General features: G+C 35.8%; 1 protein-coding gene across 1 annotated transcript in view; it reads right to left on the reverse strand.

Annotated features, from left to right (window-relative positions):
• The window catches only part of LOC132556951 (equilibrative nucleobase transporter 1-like), a 39,166-nt gene extending 24,735 nt beyond the window's left edge, over nucleotides 1–14,431 (reverse strand). The window contains exons 1-3 of the mRNA XM_060221418.1: nucleotides 13,762–14,431; nucleotides 11,178–11,224; nucleotides 10,025–10,101 (exon numbers count right to left, since the gene is read on the reverse strand). Of these exons, the coding sequence (XP_060077401.1) occupies nucleotides 10,025–10,101; nucleotides 11,178–11,224; nucleotides 13,762–14,249 (612 nt within the window). The 5' untranslated portion in view covers nucleotides 14,250–14,431. The remainder of the gene's footprint in view (nucleotides 1–10,024; nucleotides 10,102–11,177; nucleotides 11,225–13,761) is intronic.
• Between the last annotated feature and the right edge of the window lie 3,500 nt (nucleotides 14,432–17,931).

Raw genomic sequence — 17,931 nt, forward strand, 5'->3', positions numbered from 1 at the left:
AACGTCAGACATAAACAGTAGATCTATATAACGTCAGACATAAACAGTAGATCAATATAACGTCAGACATAAACAGTAGATCTATATAACGTCAGACATAAACAGTAGATCAATATAACGTCAGACATAAACAGTAGATCTATATAACGTCAGACATAAACAGTAGATCAATATAACGTCAGACATAAACAGTAGATCTATATAACGTCAGACATAAACAGTAGATCAATATAACGTCAGACATAAACAGTAGATCAATATAACGTCAGACATAAACAGTAGATCTATATAACGTCAGACAGACATAAACAGTAGATCAATATAACGTCAGACAGACATAAACAGTAGATCTATATAACGTCAGACATAAACAGTAGACCATTTTAACGTTAGACATAAACAGTAGATCTATATAACGTCAGACATAAACAGTAGATCAAATATAACGATCTATACAACAGACATAAACAGTAGATCTATATAACGTCAGACATAAACAGTAGATCTATACAACGTCAGACATAAACAGTAGATCTATATAACGTCAGACATAAACAGTAGATCTATACAACGTCAGACATAAACAGTAGATCAATATAACGTCAGACAGACACAGTAGATCAATATAACGTCAGACATAAACAGATCAATATAACGTCAGACAGACACAGTAGATCAATATAACGTCAGACATAAACAGTAGATCTATACAACGTCAGACATAAACAGTAGATCAATATAACGTCAGACAGACACAGTAGATCAATATAACGTCAGACATAAACAGTAGATCAATATAACGTCAGACATAAACAGTAGATCAATATAACGTCAGACATAAACAGTAGATCAATATAACGTCAGACATAAACAGTAGATCTATATAACGTCAGACATAAACAGTAGATCTATATAACGTCAGACATAAACAGTAGATCAATATAACGTCAGACATAAACAGAAGATCAATATAACGTCAGACATAAACAGTAGATCAATATAACGTCAGACATAAACAGTAGATCAATATAACGTCAGACATAAACAGTAGATCAATATAACGTCAGACATAAACAGTAGATCAATATAACGTCAGACATAAACAGTAGATCAATATAACGTCAGACATAAACAGTAGATCAATATAACGTCAGATATAAACAGTAGATCAATACAGACATAAACAGTAGATCAATATAACGTCAGACATAAACAGTAGATCTATATAACGTCAGACATAAACAGTAGATCAATATAACGTCAGACATAAACAGTAGATCAATATAACGTCAGACATAAACAGTAGATCTATATAACGTCAGACAGTCATAAACAGTAGATCAATATAACGTCAGACATAAACAGTAGATCTATATAACGTCAGACATAAACAGTAGATCAATATAACGTCAGACATAAACAGTAGATCAATATAACGTCAGACATAAACAGTAGATCAATATAACGTCAGACATAAACAGTAGATCAATATAACGTCAGACATAAACAGTAGATCAATATAATGTCAGACATAAACAGTAGATCAATATAACGTCAGACATAAACAGTAGATCTATATAACGTCAGACATAAACAGTAGATCAATATAACGTCAGACATAAACAGTAGATCTATATAACGTCAGACATAAACAGTAGATCAATATAACGTCAGACATAAACAGTAGATCTCTATATAACCTCGTCAGACATAAACAGTAGATCAATATAACGTCAGACATAAACAGTAGATCAATATAACGTCAGACATAAACAGTAGATCTATATAACGTCAGACAGACATAAAAAAAAGATCAATATAACGTCATACATAAACAGTAGATCTATATAACGTTAGACATAAACAGTAGATCTATATAACGTCAGACATAAACAGTAGATCTATATAACGTCAGACATAAACAGTAGATCAATATAACGTCAGACATAAACAGTAGTTCTATATAACGTCAGACAGTCATAAACAGCAGATCAATATAACGTCAGACATAAACAGTAGATCTATATAACGTCAGATATAAACAGTAGATCAATATAACGTCAGACATAAACAGTAGATCTACATAACGTCAGACATAAACAGTAGATCTATATAACGTCAGATATAAACAGTAGATCAATATAACGTCAGACATAAACAGTAGATCTATATAACGTCAGACATAAACAGTAGATCAATATAACGTCAGACAGACATAAACAGTAGATCAATATAACATCAGATATAAACAGTAGATCAATATAACATCAGATATAAACAGTAGATCTATATAACGTCAGACATAAACAGTAGATCTATACAACGTCAGACATAAAGAGTAGATCAATATAACGTCAGACATAAAGATCAATATAACGTCAGACATAAACAGTAGATCAATACAACGTCAGACATAAACAGTAGATCAATACAACGTCAGACATAAACAGTAGATCAATACAACGTCAGACATAAACAGTAGATCAATATAACGTCAGACAGACATAAACAGTAGATCAATACAACGTCAGACATAAACAGTAGATCAATATAACGTCAGACATAAACAGTAGATCAATATAACGTCAGATATAAAAAGTAGATCTATATAACGTCAGACATAAACAGTAGATCAATACAACGTCAGACATAAACAGTAGATCAATATAACGTCAGACAGACATAAACAGTAGATCAATATAACGTCAGACAGACATAAACAGTAGATCAATACAACGTCAGACATAAACAGTAGATCAATATAACGTCAGACATAAACAGTAGATCAATATAACGTCAGATATAAACAGTAGATCAATATAACGTCAGACATAAACAGTAGATCAATACAACGTCAGACATAAACAGTAGATCAATATAACGTCAGACAGACATAAACAGTAGATCTATATAACGTCAGACATAAACAGTAGATCAATATAACGTCAGACAGACATAAACCGTAGATCAATACAACGTCAGACATAAACAGTAGATCAATATAACGTCAGACATAAACAGTAGATCAATACAGACATAAACAGTAGATCAATATAACGTCAGACAGACATAAACAGTAGATCTATATAACGTCAGACAGACATAAACAGTAGACCAATACAACGTCAGACATAAACAGTAGATCAATACAGACATAAACAGTAGATCAATATGACGTCAGACATAAACAGTAGATCAATACAACGTCAGACATAAACAGTAGATCAATACAGACATAAACAGTAGATCAATATAACGGCAGACATAAACAGTAGATCTATATAACGTCAGACATAAACAGTAGATCAATATAACGTCAGACATAAACAGTAGATCTATATAACGTCAGACATAAACAGTAGATCAATACAATGGCAGACATAAACAGTAGATCAATATAACGTCAGATAACCATAAACAGAGAATTTATAAATTCTATATATTTTAAATATCACAGATTCTAATGTTATTAGATCACCGAAGGTTAACGTTTTTGATAAAAATGAGAATGATTATTGGAAAGAAAATATCCGATTGACATGACGTCAAAGAGTAAATTGTCTTCCCTGACATGACTTATCACTAAAAGCCAGCGTTTAGAGGTATATAGTAAATGTTTGCTGTCGCATGTCCGTACATCTAAGAATGTACCAGACTACCGTGTTACTAGGTCAGCGTGTACAAGACTAGCGTGCCGGTACAGCAGCAGGTTAGCACGCGCAAATCACGTGTACCCGTTCATGTAAATAGCATCCATGTGAACATGGAGCATCTGGTAAAGAATCCTTGTAACTGAAACGTATAACGTGTTTAAAGTTAAAAGAGTGAAAGAATAAATTGTGTGAACATGGATATGTGATTACAAATGATAACCAATAAAATGTTGTGACGTAGGATATTGAAAGGTTAATAAAAGGTCAATGCAGGATGTGTCGTTGTGATACGAACAAAGTAGAATGTGTCGTTGTGATAAGAACATTGGAGGATGTGTCGATGTAATGACATTGTAGGATGTGCCGATGTAATGAAATTGTAGAATGTGTCGATGTAATGACATTGAAGGATATGTCGATGTTATGATGTTGTAGAATGTGTCGATGTAAAGACATTGTAGAATATGTCGATGTAATGACATTGAAGGATATGTCGATGAAATGACATTAAAGGATATGTTGATGTAATGACATTGAAGGATATGTCGATGTTATGATGTTGTAGAATGTGTCGATGTAATGACATTAGAGAATATGTCGATGTAATGACATTGAAGGATATGTTGATGTAATGACATTGAAGGATATGTCGATGTTATGTTGTTGTAGGATGTGTCGATGTAATGAAATTGAAGGATATGTCGATGTTATGATGTTGTAGAATGTGTCGATGTAAAGACATTGTAGAATATGTCGATGTAATGACATTGAAGGATATGTCGATGAAATGACATTAAAGGATATGTTGATGTAATGACATTGAACGATATGTCGATGTTATGTTGTTGTAGGATGTGTCGATGTAATGAAATTGTAGAATGTGTCGATGTAATGACATTGAAGGATATGTCGATGTTATGATGTAGAATATTGTCGATGTAATGACATTAGAGAATATGTCGATTTAATGACATTGAAGGATATGTCGATGAAATGACATTAAAGGATATGTCGATGTAATGACATTGAAGGATATGTCGATGTAATGACATTGAATGATATGTCGATTTAATGACATTGAAGGATATGTCAATGAAATGACATTAAAGGATATGTCGATGTAATGACATTGAATGATATGTCGATGTAATGACATTGAAGGATATGTCGATGTTATGTTGTTGTAGGATGTGTCGATGTAATGAAATTGTAGAATGTGTCGATGTAATGACATTGAAGGGTATGTCAATGTAATGACATTGTAGAATGTGTCGATGTAATGATATTGTCGATGTAATGATATTGAAGGGTATGTCGATATAATGACATTGTAGGATGTGTCGATGTAATGACATTGAAGGGTATGTCGATGTAATGACATTGTAGGATGTGTCGATGTAATGACATTGAAGGATATGTCGATGTTATGATGTTGTAGAATGTGTCGATGTAATGACATTAGAGAATATGTCGATGTAATGACATTGAAGGATATGTCAATGAAATGACATGAAAGGATATGTCGATGTAATGACATTGAAAGATATGTCGATGTTATGTTGTTGTAGGATGTGTCGATGTAATGAAATTGTAGAATGTGTCGATTTAATGACATTGAAGGATATGTCAATGAAATGACATTAAAGGATATGTCGATGTAATGACATTGAATGATATGTCGATTTAATGACATTGAAGGATATGTCAATGAAATGACATTAAAGGATATGTCGATGTAATGACATTGAATGATATGTCGATGTAATGACATTGAAGGATATGTCGATGTTATGTTGTTGTAGAATGTGTCGATGTAATGACATTAGAGAATATGTCGATGTAATGACATTGAAGGATATGTCGATGTAATGTTGTTGTAGGATGTGTCGATGTAATGAAATTGTAGAATGTGTCGATGTAATGACATTGAAGGGTAGGTCGATGTTATGACATTGTAGAATGTGTCGATGTAATGACATTGTAGAATGTGTCGATGTAATGACATTGAAGGGTATGTCGATGTAATGACATTGTAGAATTTGTCTATGTAATAACATTGAAGGGTATGTCGATGTAATGACATTTTAGAATTTGTCTATGTAATAACATTGAAGGGTATGTCAATGTTATGACATTGAAGAATATGTCAATGTAATGACATTGTAGAATGTTTCGATGTAATAACATCGTAGGATATGTCGATGTAATGACATTGAAGGATGTGTCGATGTGATGACATTGCAGGATATGTCGATGTAATGACGTTGTAGACTGTGTCTAAGTTATCGTAATAGTATTGCCTATACAGGCTAACTTATCTGTAAACCAGTAATAGATAAATTATCCAAGGAAAGTCACCGACGGTAACACGTTTCAAACGGTAACACGTGTCCACGTGTCATAGTGTAACACATGTCAGACTGTAACACGTGTTAGACTGTACCACGTGTTAGAAGGTAACAAAAGTCAGACTGTAACAGATGTCAGACAGTAACACGTGTCAGACGGTAACATGTGTTAGACTGTACCACGTGTTAGACTGTACCACGTGTCAGACGGTAACACGTGTTAGACTGTACCACGTGTCAGACGGTAGCAAAAGTCAGACTCTAATAGGTGTCAGACGGTAACACGTGTCCGCCTGTAACACGTGTTAGACTGTACCACGTGTCAGACGGTAACAAAAGTCAGACTGTAACAGGTGTCAGACGGTAACACGTGTCAGACGGTAACATGTGTTAGACTGTACCACGTGTTAGACTGTACCACGTTTCAGATGGTAACACGTGTTAGACTGTATCACGTGTCAGACGGTAACACGTGTCAGATGGTAATACGTGTCAGATGGTTACACGTCTCAGATGGCAACACGTGTCAGACTGTACCACGTGTCAGATTGAAACACGTGTCAAATGGTAACAAAAGTCAGACTGTAACAGGTGTCAGACGGTAATACGTGTCAGATGGTGACACGTTTCAGATGGTAACACGTGTCAGATGGTAACATGTGTCAGACTGTACCACGTGTCAGATTGTAACACGTGTCAGATGGTAACAAAAGTCAGACTGTAACAGATGTCAGACGGTAACACGTGTCAGACAGGAACACGTGTCAGACGGTAACACATGTCAGACGGTAACATGTGTCAGACGGTAACACATGTCAGACTGTTATACGTGTCAGATGGCAACACGTGTCAGACTGTACCACGTGTCAGACGGTAACACGTGTCAGATGGTAATACGTGTCAGATGGTGACACGTCTCAGATGGCAACACGTGTCAGACTGTACCACGTGTCAGATTGAAACACGTGTCAAATGGTAACAAAAGTCAGACTGTAACAGGTGTCAGACGGTAATACGTGTCAGACATGGTAACACGTGTCAGATGGTAACATGTGTAACACATGTCAGACGGTCAGATGGTAACAAAATGTGTAACAGACGGTAACACATGTCAGACTGTTATACGTGTGACACGATGGTAACACGTGTCAGATGGTGACACATTTCAAATGGTAACATGTGTCAGACTGTACCATGTGTCAGACGGTAACACGTGTCTGGCGGTTACACATGTCAGATGGTTAAATCTGTCAGACGATAACACGCGAACGTATGAGACGGTTATGATGGTTTACGTGCCTGGCGCTTACAGGGACCCTTTCGTTTTCGCAGTTGTAACGGACAAACCGTGCGAACTAATAAACGAGCTACCCGGATCGTTTTCGTTCGGGATCTTTATCAGTGGTTATTCTGCCTCGTTTTGACTGTGGGGTTCAGGCGACACCAAAATGCTAACATCAGTACAAAGAAATGATAAAATCCAATATTGATATATGATCGATGATTGCCGAGTCTAATGTCATTTACTTATATAATGACACTATATTACGATTATAAATCACGACAAAACGCACTTCAGTTATGAAAATTATCTAGCAGTGTTTATCTTCATACTTCCAGCACAGACTTTATACCTAAATCCGTGTAAATAAATTATCCCTACTGCGTTCGTCTTGCATATACAATGGCTGAGATATCGTAACAGTTGGGTTTATTTTTGTTGATCCTGTGTTGTATTCAGTTGATTTAATCATAATAATATGCTTGGTCATATTCATGTAGAGCTTGGAAAAAACGACCAGTTCATGCATTATCTTAAAGAGTAACTTCCGTGTTAATTCAGTGACACTTGTTTGTTACATCTCTGTAACTGTCTCATGGCATCATGATATTTGTATTTTTTCAGCTTTCTGTTTACAGCAATATATTCCAAAGTCAAAGTTGTATCACAAAACTACAATGATATTACAGTTTGATTATTAATTTCTTGTTACAGCTGCGAAAGAAAAAAAATACTTTGCATTATCTTTGGTATGTTAACCACAAACTTTTTAAGGTTTGCACCAATATCCTACCTTTAGCTATAAGCTGAATTATTTATTAACACATTTGCTTGGCTTAATTAAAACACCCTCTCACAGCAATATTTACGGCGAATAATGGTTGAACTGAATCAAACGTAATCCGATCATTAGGTAACAAAATAAAAGAACATTGACAAACCAAATATTTAATGCGTTACTCAAAATTTTAAAAATGAGAAATGATTTTGAATTTTCTGTATTGTATCAACAAAGTGTTCCCAGAGAACTATATTTACATACTTAGATATATGTCCCTACATTGACCTATGTAATTGATTTGATCAGGAGTATGGTTGCTGTAGTAAATTCAACTTTAGAATTCGATGACGATTATAACAGTGGTATAAGGAGAGCAAACCGTTATACATTTTATAAATTTTAATAATTCATTATTCCAAACATATAATGTTACTATTTACAATATAACATTCGTTCTTGAATATAATTGTAATCCATACATGAAAAAGTTGAATTATCTAATTTTGATTTTAAGAACTTGTTTGATCTATCGCGGTACTATACCTTTTCGGCTTATTGGAATAAGCAAGGCAAGCATTTCCATATTCATTATCGTATCAATATTAGCTTCTTTTTTCCATAGACTATGAAAACAAAAACACAAATAATAAAAGAGATCCCAGAGGGATCTTGGTGCCCGTTATTGTTTGATCTTAATTTGCTCTTTGAAAGTTGGATCTTTTCCCTTTTTTCTCTTCTCTTCTCGTTTTTGGTTCTTAATGATAAGATATTTGAACATTCCTTTGCAGAAATAGCGATGATAACCTTTACTTGTCAAATCCAAAATGGCCGCCTGGAAGTTTTCTTTTTTCTTTTCATTTGTCCCAAAATCAAACGGGCACAAGGAGAGACCAAAAGGAACATAGGTATGAAATTTGAAAAATAACCATTCAGAACTTCTTAAGAAATAGGGGTAACAATCTTTACTAGGCGAAATCTAAGATGGCTGCCTGTCGGCCATTTTGTTTTTCTAATCAGCCCCAAGATCAAATGGGCACAAGGAGAAACCAAAGGGAACATAGGTATGGAATTTGAAATATATCCATTTTATATAAAAAAAATGTCAATGAATATGTTTATTATTTGTAGAAAACATCTAAATATCTGCGTCATAATAATGTCTTTTTGTTGCTCTTTGCAAAGTGATGCTGTTATTTTTGTGGATGTCAAAGAAAGTTTATCAGAAACTAGAAATCTTTCAAAATGCTAATTTTCAAAGTGAAGTGTGTGGTAAAGTTTGTCATCAGTCGCCATATTGGAACGAAAACGAGGTTCGAGTCTGGTCTTTAAGACGGAACGAAACCGTGCCACGTGCGTGTCATTATAAACGAATAAACGAAAGCACCCGAGATTTCTAGTGGTTACACGTGTCAGGCACGTTAATGCCTTGTGAAAAAACAGCTTACCCAATGACGCAACAAACCGTGTCTCGTTAGAATGTATAAGTAGGTTTAACGTGCTCAGTAATAATTAAAAACTGTTAACGCAATTCAAAATATTCACTAGAACACTCAATTCACGTCTGTTCCGTAAAATTATCAGATCGCGCATACATTCTGTTTAATTTGATATTTTTGTAATAAAACTTTGTAACCTGACTATGTTTACTTGTAATCTGATTATGTTTATTTCTAAATGAAAACTTTTCTACGCTGAACATAAAAGCCATACCAACACTTAGAAATAAATTATCTGAGCACCCTGCCATCTATATTGTATAGTAGCATAAACGTACATTAATATGGCGTTACAGATGTATCTGATCTTCTGGCTTGATTTAATATATATCATAAAATAACCATGGCGTTGAATTTTGGACATGCACCGATTTCATTCAAATGTGTGGCGATAAAATAGCGTGTTTCGATGTTGCTTTAGCGTAAAGCGAAAGTCGTTACTCCTGTACTTGCAAAAGTGTTACCTGTATGTTTGTGGCAAATATGACCAAACCGGAAACAGCAATGCTACACAGACCCGGACACAGCAGCCAGGGTATGTCTGATGATATAAAAAGTAGGTCAAGGTTACCGACAACTTTACCAACAGTAGGTGTCAATTAGTTCTGATAATATCGAAAGTATGATATCTTCGTTACAATCACGCATTAATTACGTCTGATAATCTACAAAAGAAGCGAAGACTACCGACACCTTCATAAGAGTTGCACGTGTCGTTTACGTCTGATAAACTACAAAGTAGGTCAAGGTTAACGACACGGAAGTACGCTTGCTCTTAACTGTATGAAATTTGAAAATTCCATACGAAAGTGGAGATAATAATTTCAATTGCAATATGGCTGCCTATCGACCATATTGTTTTTTTGTTTGTTGTTTTTTTTTAGTGGCCAGTCCAGTACTTCTCAAGATATAGCGATAACAAACTTTCATTATCAAAATCTAAAATGGCCGCCTGTCAGCCATTTTGCTTTCTGACAAGTTCCAAAATATAATAGGCGCAATAAGAGACCGAGGGGAAACTAAATATTAACTCTGGGATAGATTCATTTTGCACTTCTCTCAAAATATGACAACAAGAAATTTTCATTGTCAAAATACAATTGACAGCCATTTAGTCTTTTCATCGCTCCCGAAATCAAAAGGGCACATCTAGGGACCACAGGGAGCATTCATATGACATCCGAGAAAGATCCATCCAGTACTTCTCAAGAAATAGCGATACAAGGATTGTTTAAGGACCGATGATAGACGGACGGCACATTATGGACAAGGCGTTTTGGAACCGCTAACTACTTGATGATGGTTGCCAAAACATGCCTTCACTAGCGTTACGTGTCAACCGCGGACATATGAACTGTTTCTGTAGTAGAACATACACATGCCGCGAAAAGATCATTGCTCTAAATAGACATCATATCAATTTATATATAAGAAATATCTTTTTCCTGTAACCCTCAAATGCCTGGTTCTTATTGAAGAAAATTTCGGATATTATGGGTAAGAATATCGAATGTTGCCAAACGAATGAGGTTTCAAGATAAAACTTATTTTGTGGAGAAACACAAACCGTCGCAAAAACACAAGAGCAGATATACATTTTGATGTAAACATAACTACCTTTCGTCGCGAACGCCACACACAAAGCTCCAAATACGAACATGAATCTGCAAAATGACACAAGATCAGGTTCTATACTGCAAATCTAGTACAACATTACCGAAACTACGTACACAGATTGTATAGTCACCCCGTCTAATTACATACATTGTACACAATTACCACAACTACGTACACAGATTGTATAGTCACCCCGTCTAATTACATACATTGTACACAATTACCACAACTACGTACACAGATTGTATAGTCACCCCGTCTAATTACATGCATTGTACACAATTACCACAACTATGTACACCGATTGTATAGTCGACCTGTCTAATTACATACACTGTACACAATTACCACAACTATGTACACAGATTGTATAGCCACCCCCGTCTAATTACATACATTGTACACAATTACCACAACTATGTACACAGATTGTATAGTCACCCCCGTCTAATTACATACATTGTACACAATTACCACAACTATGTACATAGATTGTATAGTCACCCTGTCTAATTACATACATTGTACACAATTACCACAACCATGTACACCGATTGTATAGTCACCCTGTCTAATTACATACATTGTACACAATTACCACAACTATGTACACAGATTGTATAGTCGACCTGTCTAATTACATACATTGTACACAATTACCACAACTATGTACACAGATTGTATAGTCAACCCGTCTAATTACATACATTGTATACAATTACCACAACTATGTACACAGATTGTATAGTCGACCTGTCTAATTACATACATTGTACACAATTACCACAACTATGTACACCGATTGTATAGTCAACCTGTCTAATTACATGCATTGTACACAATTACCACAACTATGTACACCGATTGTATAGTCGACCTGTCTAATTACATACACTGTACACAATTACCACAACTATGTACACAGATTGTATAGTCAACCCGTCTAATTACATACATTGTACACAATTACCACAACTATGTACAAAGATTGTATAGTCACCCTGTCTAATTACATACATTGTACACAATTACCACAACTATGTACACAGATTGTATAGTCACCCCGTCTAATTACATACATTGTACACAATTACCACAACTATGTACACCGATTGTATAGTCACCCCGTCTAATTACATACATTGTACACAATTACCACAACTATGTACACAGATTGCATAGTCACCCTGTCTAATTACATACATTGTACACAATTACCACAACTATTTACGATAAAACGGGCATCCATTTACATCATATCATAAACCCCTCCCTAACAATATCATTAACCACTAGTTATTCTACATTATCAATCACATGATAATGTGACTGATCCGTACTTCACATCTATCACGTGATAATGTGACTGGTCCCTATATACTCCTCATTATATATCACGTGATAATGTGACTGACCCCTATATACTCCTCATTATATATCACGTGATAATGTGACTGGCCCCTATATACTCCTCATTATATATCACGTGATAATGTGACTGACCCCTATTTACTCCTCATTATATATCACGTGATAATGCGACCGGCCCCTATATACTCCTCATTATATATCACGTGATAATGTGACTGACCCCTATTTACTCCACATTACACATCACGTGATATTGTGACTGACCCCTATTTACTCCACACTATATCCCACGTGATAATGTGACTGACCCCTATTCACTCCACATTATATCTCACGTGATAATGTGACTGACCCGTACTTCAAATTATACATCACGTGATAATGTGACTGACCCCTATTTACTCCTCATTATATATCACGTGATAATGTTACTAACCCCTACTTACTCCACATTATAATCCCACGTGATAATATGACTGACACCTAATCACTCCACATTATATCTCACGTTATAATGTGACTGACCCCTATTTACTCCACATAATATATCACGTGATAAAGTTACTGACCCCTACTTACTCCCCATTATAATCCCACGTGATAATGTGACTGACACCTAATCACTCCACATTATATCTCACGTGATAATGTGATTGACCCCTACTTACTCCACATTATAATCCCACGTGATAATGTGACTGACCCCTACTTACTCCACATTATAATCCCACGTGATAATGTGACTGACCCCTACTTACTCCACATTATATCTCACGTGATAATGTGACTGATCTGTACTTAACATTATATATCACGTGATAATTGTATAGTCTCTACCACGATACGATGTTGTATTGCAAGGTGATTTAGACGTTGTTAATAAATACTATGTACATAAATTGCATGTTTCATCTAATTCGAATGTGAAGTCATTCACCCGTGTTACTCATTAATATTGATAATAGTTCCGACCGATCTTGGTCATTCACCCTCTAGTACACATATACTACTGTACCCGATCGTGGACTTGGGTCAATACGTGGTGTATAATCTTCTGTACACCTAACTAGGCTACTATAGAATTTTTTTATTTTTTGTTCACGCTATTGAAAGGTCATTCTTATTCACCTTGTAGGCCAATATACATACACACACATTACAAATAAATATAATGTGTGTACTATTTATATATTATCTTAACCTGGTTACTTACGTGAAGATATGTCGAGTAATCTGTGTTCCCAGGCGGGTGGTTAGTTCCCCAAGGAACGCCATCGATAAATACATGAATGCAACCGCCACAGAGAACCATAGATTTAACTTAGATTCCTGTTGAGGACATGTATGGGATGGTTGTCCTGGCTCTGAAACCGCCCCGTTGTCCTGGTTACTGTCCAGTTGACTCGGAGATTTTTCATAACCATCGTCCGATTTCGGTCGCGGGTCTGACGTGTCGCCATCCGCAACAGGTGTCAAGAAAGTATCTTTTAGTTGAATACTTACTGGGGTCGTAATGGACCTAGTGTTGTTATAGGTCAGCTCACCAGGTGCTGTGACACTTACACATTCCTCGTAATAAAATCCTTCCTCTTTTAAAACAAAAACTAACGATCCCCAGCCGTATATAATTCCTCCGAAGAAAAGAATCTCTATTGCACACCACACGGCGCATAGTGCTCTGCATCTGATGTAAAGCTTCATGGTGTTATCACAACGTTATGACCTATTCGCTCATATTATCCGACAGCTGACTGCAACAGCGTGTATTTTTACGTGTGCCAGTATATGTGTACGATCTACCTTCTCAGTTGATCAACTACCTACATGTTACACATTGCTCATACTTGGCTTCCGCCCGCTTAATACCAGCTGATTTGTTATGTGTGTCATGGTTGACGGAATTCTCTTGAAAAATATTAGATCCGTAGGACAGAACAAATGGCTTGTGTAGTGATATTGATCTTCAATGCTACTGCACTACAGTACACCCATCACTCTAACAGAAGATGTGTTTACTACTTAGTCTGTTTTATGCTCGTAAACACACATATATATGTACATAATATATATGTTTCATTCCACACCTTGTATGCACTGAACAAAGAGTTTGCCGTGTAGTAAAGATTAAAAGATAGCTCTATATGTGTATTTAACTGTTTGTTTTCTTTGTATGAAATAGTTTTGACATCGGTCCTTTGAAAACTTTTACGACATCAGTCCATTTAAAAACTATCCCTAGCGTACACATCTGCATTTGTATGTTGTTTTATTGTCGTTCTAACACTTAACCTCTGACCTCTATTGGGTATGGTATGTAATATGTAAAGTGAGATGGATATATTAGAAATCAATATATATATATAATTTTCTATACCTATATTCACTTCTGTATACTTATCTCCTATATCAGCATACATGTATATGCATATGAGTTATCAGGGATGTTAAACTCTGAAAATTTTCCACTATCCGAAGAGCTAGTGAACCAATGTTTCTCACAAGCCCTGATCAAAACTATACTAGCCCCACTTTTGGAATTTTTCAATAATCGCTAAATGCTGATTTTTTTTTTTTTTTTTACTATAATTAAAAGTTTTAATTTAACGTTTCCTCAATATAATTAATCCCATCTGTGTTGTTCAATAAAACATTAAACATGTATAAATTTTACGTTTTGTCTGTTTCTGTGCGATAAGTTGACAATTAACATGAATGACATTAATTGATATACATTTTGTATGTGTATATCACAGGGTTAGCAAGTCACCCTGAACGTCTACTTTCCAGACGCGTGTAATTTATTCTCCCATCTCATCTCCAGTGGGAAATCCTTACGGCAACAAAGCATACATTGGATCTGAACTATTGGTGATAATATCAATGAAAATCGTTATTTCTATATTTCTCATAGTGAAATGTGTACCAGTAACAGGTTTTTTTTATTACATACATTTTCAATATTTGATGTATAAAGCCCACAAAATTACTGTGAAATGTGTATTTCAGAAGACGATGTTGTAAACATCTGTTCAAGAGCCAGACCCACTCCGTCATAGGTATTTTTTAAAAATATTTTGTTGACTGGAAATGTTGTTGTATACTAATAAATGATATATAAATAAACACTTGTATAAAGTTTCGAACTTGAAATTGAAAGGGTACCGGAGATATCGGTGCCGGAATTAGTTTCATTAATCAACACCAGGATATGAATATTGATGAGAAAAGTCACGTGATATGTTCAGACGCGGTCAGAACCAAAACAAAAATGGAAGATTTTACCGATAAATACAATCAATACTCTATATACCCTGTATGGAAATCATCTAACGTATGTATTGATCACATCAGAGTCCGCTTCCCTCGCAAGCTTTCTGCCATGTTGGAAGACGGCAGATTTATTTACAGTTCTTTGTGCAAGCGTCACAGGACAGGACTTCCCGCATAATTATGAATTAGCACTGAGTCGTTTCGAATTATTTTTTAAAACTATTTATTACGTTAGATTGGTAGCGATTTACTTTAAAATTGCGGTATCACAGGGTTAGTCAGAACTTTTGCTACCCGAGAAAAATAGAAAATCATGATTTTTTTTTATACAAAATAATATCGGTCGGGGAGGTGGTCTGGCTCTTTAAGTAAACGTATCTTCATGTAACTAAAACATTTTTATATTATCTGGAAAGCCAACAGTGGCTTATTTTGATGTAACACCAATCAAAACAGTAGCAGTAAGCACGAACGATCTCGTTTTAATTTCAACAGCATCAGGATTTGCTTAATTTATAATTTAGAACCATATATCAAAATGTCAGTGATATGTTCACTTACTGTCTCTTTATATTACAATTCGTATCTAAATCATCTCTGCAATTATCAAGCTAGTTTAAATATCGGTAAATTTCGCATATACACCTGGGTCGCTAATATGCTTGAATTCTTAAATCCATCTATGATATGACCAAGCGTTTGATCCACCTAGATAGAGGTATTCTTTACATTTGAGAATATTGATGGACCGATAAAAAGCACATGTAGTTGTAAACTTTTACTACCTTGACCAATGAGTAAAAACAGGTTGGCTTTTAATGCAGATTAAGAACGGAAAAAAAATCACTTGCCCAGTGTCTTGGATCGAAAGTGTGAGGACAGTAGTAATGTCCGGTCTGATAATATACAGACGATTCATCAACCAACAGTGTGTGGACAGTAGTAATGTCCGGTCTGATAGTACACAGACGATTCATCAACCAACAGTGTGTGGACAGTAGTAATGTCCGGTCTGATGGTATACAGACGATAAATGTCATCAACCAACAGTGTGTGGACAGTAGTAATGTCCGGTCTGATGGTACACAGACGATTCATCAACCAACAGTGTGTGGACAGTAGTAATGTCCGGTCTGATAGTACACAGACGATTCATCAACCAACAGTGTGTGGACAGTAGTAATGTCCGGTCTGATGGTATACAGACGATAAATGTCATCAACCAACAGTGTGTGGACAGTAGTAATGTCCGGTCTGATAGTACACAGACGATTCATCAACCAACAGTGTGTGGACAGTAGTAATGTCCGGTCTGATACGATTCATCAACCAACAGTGTGTGGACGATTCATCAATCAACAGTGTGTGGACAGTAGTAATGTCCGTGTCTGATAGTACACAGACGATTCATCAACCAACAGTGTGTGGACAGTAGTAATATCCGGTCTGATGGTATACAGACGATTCATCAACCAACAGTGTGTGGACAGTAGTAATGTCCGGTCTGATAGTACACAGACGATAAATGTCATCAACCAACAGTGTGTGAACAGTAGTAATGTCCGGTCTGATAGTACCCAGACGATTCATCAACCAACAGTGTGTGGACAGTAGTAATATCCGGTCTGATAGTACACAGACGATTCATCAACCAACAGTGTGTGGACAGTAGTAATATTCGGTCTGATGGTATACAGGCGATTCATCAACCAACAGTGTGTGGACAGTAGTAATATCCGGTCTGATAGTACACAGACGATTCATCAACCAACAGTGTGTGGACAGTAGTAATGTCCGGTCTGATAGTACACAGACGATTCATCAACCAACAGTGTGTGGACAGTAGTAATGTCCGGTCTGATAGTACACAGACGATAAATGTCATCAACCAACAGTGTGTGGACAGTAGTAATATCCGGTCTGATGGTATACAGACGATTCATCAACCAACAGTGTGTGGACAGTAGTAATGTCCGGTCTGATAGTACACAGACGATAAATGTCATCAACCAACAGTGTGTGGACAGTAGTAATGTCCGGTCTGATGGTATACAGACGATTCATCAACCAACAGTGTGTGGACAGTAGTAATGTCCGGTCTGATAGTACACAG

Source organism: Ylistrum balloti, unplaced genomic scaffold (genome assembly GCF_031769215.1).
Source record: "Ylistrum balloti isolate Yb309-2 unplaced genomic scaffold, AGI_CSIRO_Ybal_v1 Utg369652, whole genome shotgun sequence".
NCBI classification, from domain to species: Eukaryota; Metazoa; Mollusca; class Bivalvia; order Pectinida; family Pectinidae; genus Ylistrum; species Ylistrum balloti.